The sequence below is a fragment of the Ursus americanus genome, chromosome 20, assembly GCF_024610735.1.
Source record: "Ursus americanus isolate L20-20 chromosome 20, mUrsAme1.1.p, whole genome shotgun sequence".
Lineage (NCBI taxonomy): Eukaryota > Metazoa > Chordata > Mammalia > Carnivora > Ursidae > Ursus > Ursus americanus.
The window spans coordinates 25,956,893-25,973,554 of NC_142146.1; the positions used below are offsets into that span (position 1 = coordinate 25,956,893).

The 16,662-nt window shown below is 39.6% G+C and overlaps 1 protein-coding gene across 1 annotated transcript in view; it reads left to right on the plus strand.

Moving 5' to 3' along the window:
- TBC1D5 (TBC1 domain family member 5) overlaps window positions 1–16,662 on the plus strand; it is a 562,848-nt gene that overhangs the window by 503,473 nt on the left and 42,713 nt on the right. Inside the window, exon 19 of the mRNA XM_045791684.2 lies at window positions 687–850. Coding sequence (XP_045647640.2) covers window positions 687–850 — 164 coding nt within the window. The remainder of the gene's footprint in view (window positions 1–686; window positions 851–16,662) is intronic.

Consider the following 16,662-nt stretch of genomic DNA (forward strand, 5'->3'; position numbering starts at 1 on the left):
GGACAGTAAATACCTTATCAATACTACCACTAATTTGGGACTTGATAATTCAGAGATACATTCTAATAGGAGCTGACCTTAGTGTTATCCCTGAAACGGTCATTTGCTAAGCAGAATAACAGATGGTGGGGTCACAGATGCCCCCACTCCGATGTAAGAACCGGTCTGGAGAGAGGCCCCGTGAGCCAGCACCTTGTCCCACTTTTCGGAAGCTGCTACCACAGGCTGGGGAGACCCATATATCTGTCGCGCAGCTAGTGAAAAGGAAAGACGCTCTTCTGAAAAACCGCTGAAGGATTTAGATTTTTTTAATATTAATAGTATAATGTATAGTGTAATAATTTCTGGCTTCTGTCCTAATGATGATTCATTTAGTGAGGGCAAATCCAGTTATCTAACCCATGATTTCTAAAAATTAAAACTTTTAGTTTTTTTATATGTGTGCAACACTCGGACTATTGTAGCATCAATTACATGTGGAAAAGTATAGCAGCACTTCATTGTGCTAAAAACCTGGTAGCTATTCTGGTACGTAAAAATGCGTGCATTTTAATAACTCCACAGTGTCCTTATGTTGACAGTGTGAACAAAGAAGTGTAATATTGATCCTTTATTAAAGACAGTGAATAAAGTAGCTTAGTGAAAGAGTCTAGTGTTTCATTATTGCCTCTTAATTTTTCCTACAGGACAAAGTTCTAAAACCGTCAGTTCATCCCCAAGCACTGAAAGTTTGCCTGGAGGAAGAGAATTCACTGGCTCCCCACCGTCATCTGCCACTAAAAAGGATTCCTTTTTTAGCAACATCTCCCGTTCCCGCTCACACAGCAAAACTATGGGCAGAAAAGAATCTGTAAGTATTTAAGGACACTTTTTCTTTTATCCTTCATCTTCCTCTAGGGTACTGCATGTGTTAAAACGTCTTTAGTACTGAGTTTTATAAAGCTCTTAACATGTCTACAAACTAAAACAAATAATTTCATTAAAATATCTTACTTTTATTGTAACTTAGTAATATTTTAAGGCCACAGTTTGCATTGCACTGGGAGAAAAAAGCAGCATTAGTTTAGGCTGAATCCCAAATCCCCATCCTTTCTTCTTCCGCAAATGCTTTTTTGTCAAAGCTTGTGTTTTTTTTTTTTTTCCTAAAATGTACCAAGTAGCATTATACCAAATAATAGATTAAGACACTTATAAAACAAACCACGGTGTTTTTTCAGTTTTAAGTTATTTCCGGAAAAGTAATTAGTTTACCACTTGTTTTAAAAAGTTATACAAATTACATTTAAATGATGGTACGTTGATAGCTGCTCCCTAAGATCCTTGTATACATTGCTTAGAAGGACAGTCTAAAGCATATCAACCACTTTAAAAGTCTGGTTGTGTCTGAAATTGTTTTTACGCCAACTTCACAAAAAATAAAACAGTGAGCCACATCTTATGAGTAATTCAACACCTAATATTCTAATAGGAAGAATCCATCTGCCCGCTGGAACAAGATGCACGTATAAGGTATTACAGAAAAGGATCTCGCTGTTACTATTTCTAAATTAGCAGCAACAACAACAACAAAACTTTCAAACCTTTGAGGGACAGTTACGTATGGTACATAGAACAGATAGCAGTGTGATGTCTGTCTGTATGGGGGCATGACCTTGAGCAAGGCACTCAGATTCTTGGTCCTTCAACTATGTCATCTACAAATGAAACAGCACACTTTGCTCTCCGAAGGGAAGAGTTCACCACATAGTCTCTTGGGGTCCCTTTCACACGTGACAACTGTGATTCTCTGATTTGTAGAAGAGCCGATTGGAACTCTCATTTAAGGATGGCAGTTTTAATGCAAGCAGTTAGCTCTGCTGCCTCCGAACCTCCACTCCAAGGACAGTCAGGGTTGCTAAAGGTAAACCTTCAAGGAATTAGGAAACAGGAGAAAAGATAGTAACAAAAGTTTGTTCCTTGTAAAACTGATGTTAAGCGGTAACGGACTTAGCATCCTAAGAAAACTAAATGCTAAGTCAGCAGTGGGTAAAAACCAAGAAGCAACTTGATTTAGATTGCAAACTCCTCTAGAAGCTCAGGAACTATAAATGGGGTGAAGCTGGAACTTGCTCTTCAAGAAGCAATTAGGGGAATGGGTGAAATAGATGATGGGGATTAAGGAGGGCACTTGTGATGAACACCGGGTGTTGCATGGAAGTTTGGAATCACTATATTGTACACCTGAAACTAATATAACACTGTATGTTAACTGTACTGGAATTAAAAGGAAAAGAAAAGAAGCAAGTAGATTCCCTTTTCCACTCTGGCAGAAGACTGGAGGTTTACTCCTCTGGAAAGGGTAAAATAGAATGTCTCTGGACTGAGAGAGGTGAGGCACATATGAGTACACCCTACTGGAAAAGGAATGATGAATGTATTTAAATACCGAATCTGAGATCCCTAGGCCTTACCCCACTTGCTTCCCAGAATACCAGTATGTCTGTCCCTTCAGGCAGGAGATGAAAAGAGTTTTCTCTAGATAAAAGTTATAAATTTTTAAAAACACACAAATGTACTGACCTTAGGTGTTCTCCAGGGAAACAGCCAGTTCACTTTAGAGTGAACCCACCCTTCACAGCTCTATCCACACACAGAACTTTCCCTTAGCTTTTAGTTCACACTACTTTATATGAGCAAGACAGCCAGGGGTCACCAGATACTTGAGGAGAGCATCTGTTCGTTAAAGACTGGCAAAAGCAAATAGAAAAAACCGGGAGAAAACAGTTTATGTAGGGGAAGAATGCTTCAGAAAAAAAAAAAAAGAAGAAGAAGAAGAAGAAAGAAAGAAAACATTCAGAGAACAACAACAAAAGCTATTAGAAATCAAAGTATGATATCTGAAATGTAAAGCTTAGTAAAAGAGTTGGAATTGATAAAATTGAGGAACTTTCCCAAGAAAACAAAATAGAAGACAGAGATGGAAAGTAAGGGAGAAAAATAGAAGAAAATTAGAGAACCAATCTAAAAGGCTCAAAACCTGAAAAATAGAAGTTCCAGAAAGAGAGAACAGAGAAAATGAAAGGAAGGAGATAATCAGAAATACAATTAATTAAACATTCCACTAATGAAAGACCTGAGTTTTCAGATTGAAAAAGTCTATAGAAAGTCCCACACGAGTAAAAATAAACCTACACCCAGCTATATCAGTGTAAAAGGTCAGAACTCTGAGAACAAAGAGATATCCTCCAAATGTGTAGTGTTGAGGGAAAAGAAATATTTCCATCAAAGGATCAGGAATTAAAATAGCTACAAATTGCTCATAGGAACACCAGAAGCAAGGCAGTGGAGGAATACCTTTTAAGTTCTAAGAGAAAATTACTTCCGGCCTCAATTCAATACCTAGCCAAACTAATTAAGTGTGAGGTTAGAATTAAGCCACTTTCAGATATTCAAGATTCAAAAACCTTATTCCCATGCACCCATTCTCAGAATCCACTGGAGGATGTGATCTGCAAAAGTAAGGACACACACTGAGGATGGGGAATACCTGAGAACAAGAAATGGAGTATCAGAGCAAGACAAAAAGATTCCTGAGAATGATAATATGCGGAATTCCAAGACTAAGTAGAGCACAGCTATTTAGCAGATCCAGAGAGCAGCCGCCAGCCCAGGTTGGAGAAAGTCAGAAGGTTCTAGAAAGTTTTCCCCAGAAAGATGCTATTTGGGGAACAAGTAATATATTTGAACAAGTTAAGAGATTTAAACTAGGGCGTGAGTTTGGGTTTGAATTAATGATAACTTTATAGAAACTGTGCCATTGAAACACAGGACAATTTGTAACTCCGAAGAAAAACAGAGTGTCAGAAAAAGGAAGAAAGGTTACGATAAGCCTTGTAACTGAGCCATGACTAGAATTTACATAAACATTATAATGAAAGCCCATTGACTATTAATCTAATCAAAATCACGTGGGGCACCTGGGCGACTCAGGCAGTTGAGCATCCAACTCTTGGTTTCGGCTCAGGTCATGATCTCTCAGTCGTGGGATCGAGCTCCTTGTTTGGCTCTGCACTCAGCATAGAGTCTGCCTCAGATTCACTCTTTCTTAAAGAAATGAATAAATAAAAACTTTTTTAAAAATCACAATAAAATTCTGTGGAGAAGATTGGGTGTGGGAACTGCGTGTTTGCGTGATGAGGGGAGCGAGCGGGTGCTAGTGATCAGTAGACCTAAATCTTTATCTTCCATAGTGAAAAATAAGTGTGTAATATTCTCTAGAAAAAAATCAAGATGTAGCAATATAAGCTAGAGATATCGAGATGAAAAAAAAGTGGGTAAAAGAATTGAAAGTGGTTCCTTCTGGAGAGCAGGAAGTGGAGGGTGGGGCTGTGTGAACTGTTTTTCATAACAGGCCTTATAGAACCATTTGACTCTTCAAAGTGTTATGTATATATCTTAGATTAAAAATAATAACTAAAAATCACAACAAAAACAGAATGTATTGGCATAATAAATTAGAAGAGATGTCTGCCTGTACAGAGAACATGTCTATGAAAGCCAGAATAAGGAAGAACAAATGAAAAAGGCATATGGAGTCATGTTTCATTTGCATTCTATCTATTTTGGTGACATATGGATTAGTCTACAACACTAATTAATTACTTTTCTTTACGGTGATAACTGTAACTTAAAACTGAGAAGTCAGGCAAAAATAGAACTAGAGTAAGTCTAACTCTGTATGTAGACTTGTTCTGTACCAAAAAACAATTAAAATTATTATTCAAAATTTAATATATTTTTCAACTCTGAAAGTAAGGAGGCAGCAATTTTCAAGAGAAAGCCCCTGGTTTTTCAATAGGTTATCTTATTATTTTATGAAATAAGATAGTCTGTGCTCTTTGCCAGCTAATTCCAGTTCTCCCCCATTCTAAGACACTTGGTAGGATTGCACCTCCTTGTCTCCCGTGAACTATCAGAGCCGCGTGACTAGTTCAGTCCAGTGAATTGTAAGGGGGAGTGATGGGTATGTATTACCACTACAAGATCTTCCTCAGCTCTCTCTTTCTCTCTGCCAACCCATGACAGACATGAAGTATGAGTGAGTAATAACCTTTATTGATTTACGTTGAGATTGTTGCTTATCACAGCCTCATGGTACACAGTTGGAAAATGTTCAGGCCCATAGCTGAGAACCATTCTCCCATGGGAGCCACATACCACCATTGCCACTGCCACCCTGATGGCACCAGAGCCCCTGACTGGGCCCCTACCATCCCTAGACCTATTTTGCTTTCATTTTCAGCCCAGTTTGGTGGGCTGATGCAGGGACATTCCAGGTCTTCAAAAAAGTTCAAGATTGTTTTTCATGAACATCATCATCATCAGTTTCTCACATAAGCAAGTAGCCAGAAGTTGAAGCAAAGCTTCCTCTTGCTTTGGACACGCAGGGCCTTAAACTATATGTACCTTGCAGATGTCAAGACTCCATTGATCTTTTAAAGTGCCCAGGGCCAAGAAATTGTTAATATCAGTTAGCAAAAGATTAAAATAGCAGCGGAAGACAGACATTAAAACAAACAATCTAGTAGTAGCTATCAACCTAAGTGTGACAAAATCTGCTTACAGTGGTTCTAGTGTAATCATTGAGAAATGGTTTTCCAAATCGCTATGTGTGACAGACATATTTTGGACAAGCATCATATCTTAGGTCATACAACTTATTTTCTCTCAGTATCATCTTTTTATGTGTCGTAGAAAGCCTTTCTGTAATCCATGGACTGTCTCCTTTAGATGAAGATATATCACATTTATCCCTGTCAATGCCCCTGATTTGGCCATATAATAGAGTACACAACTCAGCTAAGTCTTGGAAGAGGTAACACATTAAGCTTTGTGCCATATGTTTATTTATTTATTTTTTTTAAAGATTTTATTTATTTATTCGACAGAGATAGAGACAGCCAGCGAGAGAGGGAACACAAGCAGGGGGAGTGGGAGAGGAAGAAGCAGGCTTATAGCGGAGGAGCCTGATGTGGGGCTCGATCCCAGAACGCCGGGATCACGCCCTGAGCTGAAGGCAGACGCTTAACCGCTGTGCCACCCCAGGCGCCCCTGTATCGTATGTTTATGAAAGATATCACTCTACTTCCTCTCTGAAATGTAAGCAAGCTAATGGGAAGTTTTAAAAATTGACCTTTACTTATTGCCTGTAGTAGTCTTGTTTTGAGGGTTAGTATTTATTCATGAAGACAATTTTCCCTCTGCTTTGTTTCCCAAAAGAACCTTTTGGGCCCATCTAATTCAAACCCTGGTTTTCATCAAGCTCTCATTTTTTAGTCTTGAAAACAAAATTGAGAATTTTGATACTTTTAATTTTCCATACTTTATTTTTCATGATAATGTAAATGACATCCAACACTTAGTTTTCTAGAAATCTATTTTAGTTGGTCATTCATCTGACTGTTAAGTAATTTTTTACTTGTTCTAGCACTGTTAGTCATGTTCCACAATTGTTGCCAAATCATTTTCCAAGAATATCTCTGCTAACATTCAAGAATAGGGAAAATAACGTAAGAAAAGCTCTAAAATTGATTTGTGTGTAAGTTCTAATATTTAAGCACATCAGCCAAGTAAAACTTTTTTTTAAAGTTCCTGATGAACTGCAAGACATTTTGCTGTGCTTTGTGATAATTACCTACCAGTCTCCAAAGATCTAAAGTTATCCATGGTTCAGAATCCTCTCTAAACTACAGGAAATCAGAGTTGTCTGAGCTAGAAATCCCTGTATGAAACAGGATGTGTAATGAAGTATGCACGCCCCCCAGCAAGCTCCCAGCACCAGTGAGGGTGCTCGTCGTCTGTCTTTGTGACCCCTGCATGCGCCAGTCGTTGCCCTTGGGTAGTTTGAACATATGCCATGGTCATACTCATATAATTATTTTTGTAATATGCATTGATCTATTCTTTATGACAGCAAAATCACAGAAAGTGTCAGATGACTGAAAACAAATTTAAAAGCTGACTCATACTTACTTCTGGAAGTATACACAACCTAAACATTACCAAATCTACTTCAGGTTATGTTCTAGGAATTGAAAGGTGAGGCGTATCTGTATAAGAAATAAATGAGAGTCGTCCCGGTGAGGGTGCTTACGGTAAAATGGAGAGAGGGGGAAACCCATCAAAAGTTAAGTAATAATTAAACTAAATAAGAATATAACTCATCACCGTGAGAGACATTATATCGCTTAATGCCAGAGAAGCAGTAGAGATCATGATTAATATGAATTCAGAGGATAGACCATCATGGGGGTTTTTTTGTTTGTTTTAGATTTGTTTATTTATTATTTATTTGTCAGTGAGCACACAGGCAGAGGGAGAAGCAGGCTCCCTGCTGAGCAAGGAGCCCAATGCAGGACTCGATCCCAGGGTCCTGAGATCATGACCTAAGCCAAAGGCAGACGATTGACTGAGCCACCCAGGTGTCGCATTATTATTTTTTTATCTAGACAGGCTTCATGTGAGAGATCAGACTTGAACTACAACCATATTTCTTCTTTCATTAAACACAACCATTGTTTTCCCTTAAGGAAATCCAACAACCGCCTGAGGCAGATAGTGGTGGCGGATACTGAGCAGGCAGTCAACAATGTCTGTTGTGGGCGGTTCTCTCTCTCTCACAGTCTCTGGCACAATGTAAAATGGTTGGGCTTATACCAGTTTGCTTGTGGTAAAAATAAAAGAAATTATTATCTCAGCTGAGGAAATTCGTTGCTTGTTATTTCAAATAAGAAAAGTCCTAAGATAAGAAGGTCTGGAATTGGATGATTCAGCTGTTCGTTAACGTCACCAACTTTTCATTCTGCTATCCTCAGTGTATTGACTTTCCTCACCTCATGACCATCATGTTCTCAAGAGGGCTGCCACAGAGGCAGGTATATATCTCGTCATCAACCCCCCCCCCCCGCCCACCCCTACACACACAACATCTTCTAGAAAAGTCTTTATTTGGAAGCTCCCCAGCAGGCTTTCCCTTTCCCTCCCATCTCATTGGTTGGCCAGAATGAAATCCCATGCCCAGTCCAAAATCAATCTCTGGTAAGGGGAAACTTTAGAGAAGTCCATGACCGTGCGGAAAGGTGGTGGAAGGATGTACCTAGACAGCTAGATGAATCATCCCTAAAGTATTAATTGTGAAAATGGCTTCTCTAATCCTTCCCTGAAGGATCTGCCTTTGAAAAGAGCCAGTTCTGTTGTCAGTGATGTTTCATTGGTGAATTTTTAGGCAGCTCAAGTTAGATTGGTAGTTGGAAGAGGGAAATTGAGTGGTGGCATTCCCGGGAGGTCAGAATTTTCCTAGTTATCTGATTTTCTCTTCATTCAGTGATGTATACTTCCTAAGAACACGTATTATGTCAAAGTATTGATTGTAATGTATTTTCCTTGTGGCTTCTGGGTGGACTTGAAAACTGGGATCTCTAGAGTATGTTTAATGATAACATTTTTTTCCAATAGTAACTATATATTTATAATCTCTTGTTGTTTAATCAATAACGCTAATGAAAACTGGATTAAAATACAGTCCCATTTAAAATACCTTCCCATTTAATATAGTTTATTGACACGAATAGATAAAATGAACTTAGACCTCAACAGTTTTTCTAGCTTCTAAGGAATTATAATCTAAGGCCAAAATGAGCTCAGATATTTGAAGTGTGACATTTAGTTACTCATTAAGTGTTATATGAACCTTGTTCACAATCTTTCTGCCCGTGAACCAGCTCAAGGTCAGGGCAGGTGGGCCGTGTACCTCTGTAGGAGCATTCCTTCCTCCTGTCTCCACCCTTTTGCCTTACCCAAAACACGTAATTCCATCGTGAAGAAATGTGAACGTCCAAAGGAGCGCCATCGAGAGTTCTCTGCTGTCAACAGCTTACAGGATGACGGTTTTAATTTAACTTAGCAGACATATCTCATAAACAATATTTGATATCTTCATGCTTCGGTAAATTTATTTTTAACCAAAATATCTGAGGAGCCCGTGAAAGCAGAACCACAGGAAGTGGAGTGCTGAACCTTGACTGTAATGCCCTTTTTAGGACAGTAAGCTGGTGCCCTTCGGGAACAAATGACACACTTACTCCCCTCATGCTGGGCCTTCTTCCCCATCATTTGTCTTCATCTCCATCATCTCCATAAAATGTGAAGTTGCCAGACTGTATCCATGCTGAACACTGCCCAGGAGGCATAGACAATAGCTGGGGAAGAGCTCAAATGAAACAGTTCGAATCCCTGGCCAGAAATTCCTGTGGGTTTGAATTGTGCTTAATTAAATGTGTCATTAATAGCATTTGCTTCCTTCCAATGACCTTTCTTGAAACCTGACATTTATTTAGTCTTTCAACGCCACATTGCCTTGGGGACAGTCATTTGGGTCCTAAAGTACACATGTGCATGGCAGGGAACGAGATGGGGGCTTTGAATTGTCTGTGCAGCTCGTCAGCTAAGGCCAGAGGCCAAAACCGTGGGGGCAGCTAGGTTGTCCCCACTCCTTCCCCTTCAGTGGCAGCACCACCCTCTCCTACCTAGCATCTTTCTGCTTTTAAATCTTCTGCCCCTAGCATCTCATCATTTGTTCTTTGACACCCCTATGTTAACTTTTCCAGAAAGCTCTATGTTTAATTGAGCTTTAATTCCAAGGGAATGGCTTTGCTCCTGTCATAGGAATTCTAGGCCTACCAAACAAAGGGGGGAATCTGTATCAGACAGGCAGCTTTCCCCTTGCCTTGAAACCTTGACGCTAAAAAACATCTTTTTGATTTTCCCTTGTGATAGAGCTTCTGGGTCAGTTGGTGGCTTGGGCACCTTTGCTGCAGCTTTCTCTCTTTCTGTGAACCCTGATATTTCCCCTCCTGGTTTTCTGCTCCAAGATGCCCATGTGTTGAGAATTCATCCGTATGGAAGTATTGCAGATGGTAAACACCAGGAACCCCACACCTGCAGCATGGGAAAAAGGGGCAGGGTTACAGAGTGTTAGGTAATGCAATTTGTGCACTGCTCACAAGAGCCCTGCTGAAGGGGCGAGGGGGTGGAAAAGCCCAGGTCTCTTCACTAAGCAGCATGCCCAAGTCTGGGGGCTATGTTTGCCCAGACAAGGTGGTGTTTTTCTCTCTGTACACAGGTAATAGTCATTCCCCAACTCCTGCACCCAAAGGAAGTGACTTTTCCCAATTAAATTAAAAGCATGTTTTAGGTTAGTAGAGGTCCTGAGAGGGAACTGCAATTGTTGGGAAAGTTTTGGACCTTTCTATTTTGTGGCAATAATGATAAAATTTAAAAAAATAAATAACATGGGCGGTACCAGAAAAACATGTTAGCATTGATATGAACAACTAATAAGATGAGAAAAGAAGAACAAAAACAAAAGTCTCTTGACCATAAGAATACTAAGTATAATCATTTACACAGAGAGTTCACCATTCATGCTTTTTATTAAGCCTCTTAATAAGCATGTCTGTCTTTACAAATGCATGTGATTAACTTCCTTGTAAATTGTATTTGATTAGACTAGTAAACTTGGCTCGCATAAGCTTAACCTTGGTCTGGAGTGTTTCTCTGCTTGTAAAGTACAGTTGGTCACGAGCAACTTTTAGAACTATATGAAAAAAAAACAATAAGCAAGACCCTTTTCAGCCCTGACATTGCAGTGTGGCTGAAGTATTTAAAATGTCTTGAAAGATCACCAGAATATAAGCAAATCCCCAAATTTCCTTTTTATTTAAGATGATAGCAGGGCCCTCCCTCCTTTCCCCCAGAATTGTTACCAACTTACTACAGTTCTGTCTATAGCCTTATTTCCAGTCAGGACATCATTTTCCAAAGTTACTTAGGTCAATAGATAGAAGCTTTGACAGCAGTAACTCCAAGTATGATGATTTTAATAAGCCATGAACAAATTAGCTTTACCCTAAAACGTTATGGGCTACATTTGAAAATGAGAGAAGAAAACAAAAATGTTTTAAGTGGAAAAGCAGTTATGAAAGGGGTCCCTTCCCCCCACCCTACCATTACCATTTCTTCATACACCCCTGACTAGACTCTCATTCCTGGCTTTCTTGGTAGTATTTCCCAATTATTATTTCACCTTTGATGTTCTTATTGCTCTCCTTAAAATTCCCTATCTTTCTTATTTTGCCTCTTTGCCGAACTCTTAAAGATTGTTGTTATTAAATAAACTCATTCCAACCATACCTTGTCCCTGCAACTGAAAGGGCCTTTCAGACCAGCATCTAGGGTTGATCACTTTCAGGTGATCGTTCTGACCTCTTGATCATCCACACCTTTAAATTCTTGGACACCATCCCAAAGTTAAGACAATTGTAAACAAGATCATTGAAAGTGTGCAGCATTTACCTGAATTCTTTCATATGTCCTCTCAGGTGTATCAAGAGTCCCATTAACAAGAAAGCATAAAGAACTGGAAAATTAACCTGCCCCACATACACATAATACGCCCACCACCACACAGTCCAAAAATGGAAGGGGGCCTCATATGCAAAATAATGTTCCAATTAATTTAGAATAGTCAGGGAGAAATGCTGCCAAGTTGCTTAATTTCAGGATGTTCTCAGTCTAGATTCTAGACAGTCTTTGGGATTTGAAGCATATTTATATAGTACACATGCATCTCTTATTCATTCATAATGATGCAAAGGTATACATTCCATAAAATACCAAGAACAATACTTTGGAAATAAAATTGAAGAAAATAAGAATGAAACCAGCATGGTACTTGTATGTGATAATGCTAACGTTTATAGAAATCCTAAATTCATGTCTAGACAACAGTCAAACTTTAACATCATCCAGCTGGATGGCAATAAAACTATGAATACCTATTTTACTGCCCAGGATAAATGAGTGTTGATTTTTTTTCTCAATGTCTATAGTCAAAGTCACCAACCCTCAGTTTCAGTTATGACGAAACTCCTTTTTTGATATCTGTGATGATTATCTTCAGAATTAGGTTTGAAGGTTGGGTAGTCACAAGATCTTTCAAATAAATGAGTCTTTTTTTTTTTTTTGGCCAGGAATTGAGATTTAAATTCTTGAGATGATCTAATGAAATTTAAAGACTTTAAGTACTGGACCTTGCATTTCATTCCAAAGAGAGTGTCATTATCTAGGATGGTTTAAGGGGAATATAACAGAAATTCTGACTCCAACTGATTCAAATAATAAGGAAGGTTATCAGCTCAAATAAGTCCAAAGGACTTCTCATTTCTAGGTGCACATTAGAATCACCTAGAGCGCTTGAAAAAAATGCCAGAAACAGCAGTATTGAATCAGAATCTCTAAGGTGGGGCATGAGGCATGGAATACCATGTTATTCCAACCTTATTCAAAGGCTTTAGAACCAGTGATTTAGAAGCTTATCAGTGTCTTCAAGGACCCAAGTTCTTTTCCACCTCCCTGCCCTGCCCTGCTTAGAACAGGCCCTTCCCCAGGTTAGAAGTGAGCCAGCTGCAGCAGTTCTTGGCCCTGTATCTAGTCACCAACATCTAGAGGAGAAAGATAAACCATGTCTTCCTGGGGCTCTGCACTGGGTCACCTTCCTTTTTTTTTTTTTAAGATTTTATTTGTTTATTTGGCGGGGGGGCAGGGAGAAGACAGGTCCCCTCTGAGCAGAGAGCCCAATGTGGGGCTCGATCCCAGGACCTCAAGATCATGATCTGAGCCGAAGGCAGACGATTAACTGGCTAAGCCACCCAGGCGCCCCTGGGTCACCTTCTTCTTGAGAGGAGGGCCCTCTTGGGGTGGAGGACATGTGGAATGAACATGGAGTACCAGCACTCCTCCCTACAGAGTCAGGGTTCCTTTAGCCCTACTGAGTGCTGCCATGATCTGTCACCTAAAGCTTCTCTGCAGTTACCATTGTAGAAAAATGTGTCAATTTGATTGTCATGACATATTCATCTTTAAATGAACAGTCATCTTCAGAACAGTCATTTGTTATAGGCGATTTATATGTTCCCCCCAAATTACCATGCTGTGCAAAATCATGCATTCAAAACTACTGGATTCATGGGGAAATGGGATTGGGGAGCAGCACTCAAAAGCGTCATCAGTGGTACATAAAAAGAGGTAGGAATCTGGTTAAAGTGGTAGCATGGTTTTACACATGTTAACTGATGAATAAAATAGATAAATACTATAATAAATACAATCCTGAAGCTTGTTTGGAGAAGTGGACCTTAGAAACATTGCAGCTTGTGAGTTACCATGAAATAGTGGAAGGAGGACTATGTGGAATCTGATGGATTTGGGATATGGGCGTAGCCCGTCACACACGCTGTCACTGAGGTGGCTGGCAGATTTGTGAGATGTGTGCATGTGCGCATTTTGTGTGTTCCTGCATGGCCGGGTTCAGCTGTGTGCAGTATCCATCATTCATCCGGTGTTTTGTGTGGATATATTTGTGCATAAGTAAACATGAAATTCACATTATGCTCCATTGTTCCCTAATCCATCAATCTCATTGGGACAGATTCACATTTTCAAAACAAGCATTATCACAGAATTGATTCTACTCTGGGTTTGACATGTATCTTCTGAATGTCATCGGTTAGGGGAATGAGGATATAGAAAGACTGTACTGTATTAATTTTTTGTTCTCAGTTCAGTAACTTAACAGTGCCATGTTAATTAGAAATTTTAGAGTAAGTCCATTTTATTAATGGTCACATACATCTCAAGTATTTTGTAACACTAGCTTGCTCCCTGTGAAAGTCTTCCTCAGTGTCTGATTCCCCACCGGAATTCTACAGGGGCTCCTCCTCCCTGGGATAAATCCTATGATTTTAAGGCAGTCTACAGGGCCCTTGATGATCTCACCCTGTTCAACCTGATCATCAACCCTCTCTCCAGTTCCTTCTCAGCCCTTCAGGAACGCACAACTATTTTAGTTCCCTCACACCAACCATGCCATCTCATACCTCTGTGGTGTTCTGCTCTGCTGTCTCTTCTGACCAGAATTATTTGTAGAATTCCTAGGGTTCCTTTCAGTCTCAGCCCAATTCCTTGTGTCTCATGGAGGCTCCTTTCCCACCCTCTGGAAGCTTTAAGCACTTTCAGTAGGTAGCTATGGCCCAACTTAGGCTGCAGATTCCAGAGCCCCTCCCCAAACCTGCTGGGGCTCGGGCCCCAGAAGCAGCATCTTGAGATGGGGGAGAGGGGTGTCCTAGGTATTCTGCAAATGCTTCCTTTGCTTTGACTGTCAGAGAACTACCTATATTGAATTACAAGACTCGTCTCTTATCACAGTATCCCCTGTGCCAGATTTTGTGTCTGGCACTCAGTGTTTATGAATGATTGTTGTTGGGGGTTTGTGTGCTTTGCAAGAATTCAGATGTATTATGCTTTACTCTGACCTTTCCTAGGGCCTGAAAAGTCACCTCATTTCCCAGTGACATTCACCGACCACATAAAAATGAATAGCAATTGATGGTATACAGTGAGAAATGGGGTTTTTATAAATTATTTTAAGGGGTAAATTAACACAAGTGTGATAGGCATTTGAATAAGACAGGTAATTAGAGAATTATTTCCTTCTCTCTCTCTTTTTTTATTTCCAACATCTCAGAATCAGTAGTGTTTGTGTTAATCAAAGCTGTTCCAATGCTTGGGTCCTTTTACCAATTGTAAGAAAGTATTTCTTAAACCACGCTTGATCCTTAGCTTGGATTTGCGATAGGGTAGCCATTTTTTGCTTGTCCCTAATGGGACATTATGGTAGTCAGCCCAGAGAATGGTGGTACAAGGGTGCACATTTCATCCTCACATGGGTCAATCAGCATTGCTATAAGAAAAGCAGTCTTGGCAAAGGCCCTTCTATCTGGGTCAGCCATTGTGCAGACGCCTACTTTTTGGTGCCAGGAACAGCAAGGGAAAGCACGCAGATGGTTCTACCCAGCCAGTAATAGTATGAGAAGCTCAGCTGGAGGCCCCGGTGCTGGCTGGGTGGTTTCATCAGTTGGTCTGATCACGTGTAAGCAGAGAGGGAAAAACCCTTGTTAAATAAAGTAACATCTGTGCTAATTGGCATGGTGGAGGAGAGAGCTATTCTGGTTTACAAAAGATTGGTCAGGTTGCCTAATTGTAAAAATACAACATGAGATGTGATAGAGCCTAAAAATCCAAAAGATGGGAACATTTCTCCACAGATGCCATTTAATTAGAGCACCAAACACACTCCCTTCTAGGAGAGACCTTTTTTTCCCCCAGTTAAAATGTTCAATAGATAAGCAATTGTCTTAATAACTATGCTTAACATTTTTATGCCTTTTGAAATTTTAAAGGCTAGGAAGTTCCTAAGACATACTGTAGGTCTATAATTATTTATTTAAAGGAGCAGCTATAGGATTTTTATAACTATTAAGGTTTGTAACTATGCAAGTACGGTTGGATTCTTCCTCTGGTCATACCTGTGTGAGGTTGTCCTGGTTAAACATTTTGATTTCCAGTATTTTTATTTCAGGATTACTAATTTATTCAGTCTTTTTAGAATTTGCAGTACCTGATCCTGTCATCTCGCACCATTCTTGTCTTTCCTGTTTATTGTTTTTTTGTAAACAACTTCTAGAAAGGCACGGTTAGATTAAAATAGCTCACAATGAAATGGCAGTAGGCACAAAAGCACATTTCTAAAGGCTAAACATATTTAATAAATATTACTTACTATGATTATTGTAAAAATATCTTCAGAAGATCAGGGATGAATTTAAATACCATGGATTATGGACATGTCCGACTTTATCCTTCTTTTTATTGCATTCATGTCTGAAAAGCATCTTTTGTTCTCTGAAATTTATACACAGGCTCTGTTTATCAAAAGTTACAGAAGAGAGCATGCATAATAACAAAATTAATTTATATTTGGTTTTAAAATAAGTGCTTATGTTTACAGTAGGATAAATTGATAGCTAATAGTATTAAGAATTAGCTCTATATAGAAGAATGAAGCCACTCTGTACAGAACTGACCGAGGGAGATTGGAAAGCTGTGTTGGAAACCTGTCTGCCACCCTGCCTCTCTTCTCCCTGCATCCCACTCCATGTTGAGAGGAGGTCTTTTGGACTGTTACCAAGTATGCATCTAACCATGCCGCCATCTGTTAAAATTGCCTTAGAGCAGGGAAATAGTAAAGTGTCTCACAACCTTTCCTAGAGGGATTGGAAACTGTATTCAGAAGTAGAGGGGCATGCGGTGGGTCATCTCCATCCTCGCCATTCAAACTGTGGTCGGTGGACCAGCTGCATAGTCATCCACTGGGAGCTTGTTAGACATGCCAGAGCTCGGGCCCCACCCTAGACCTACCAAATTAGAATGCATTTAACAACATACCCCGGGTGATTTGTGTGTATGTTAAAGATTGAAAAGAATTAGTCTAAGAGTAATTGAGTACGAAATCAGAAATGAAATTTGCTATAGATAAATCCAGCTTCAGATATATCCTATTATGAACATGTTCTCCTGTGGATGATGGCAAAGTGCTGTGCTAAAGCTTATAGAACAGTTTCCATGTGTTTCTTCTATTTTAAGCATTTTATATGTATTAACTCTTTTAATCCTCAAAGACTCTATGAGGTCGGTGTTCTAATTACCTCAGATTTCACAGAAGAGAGA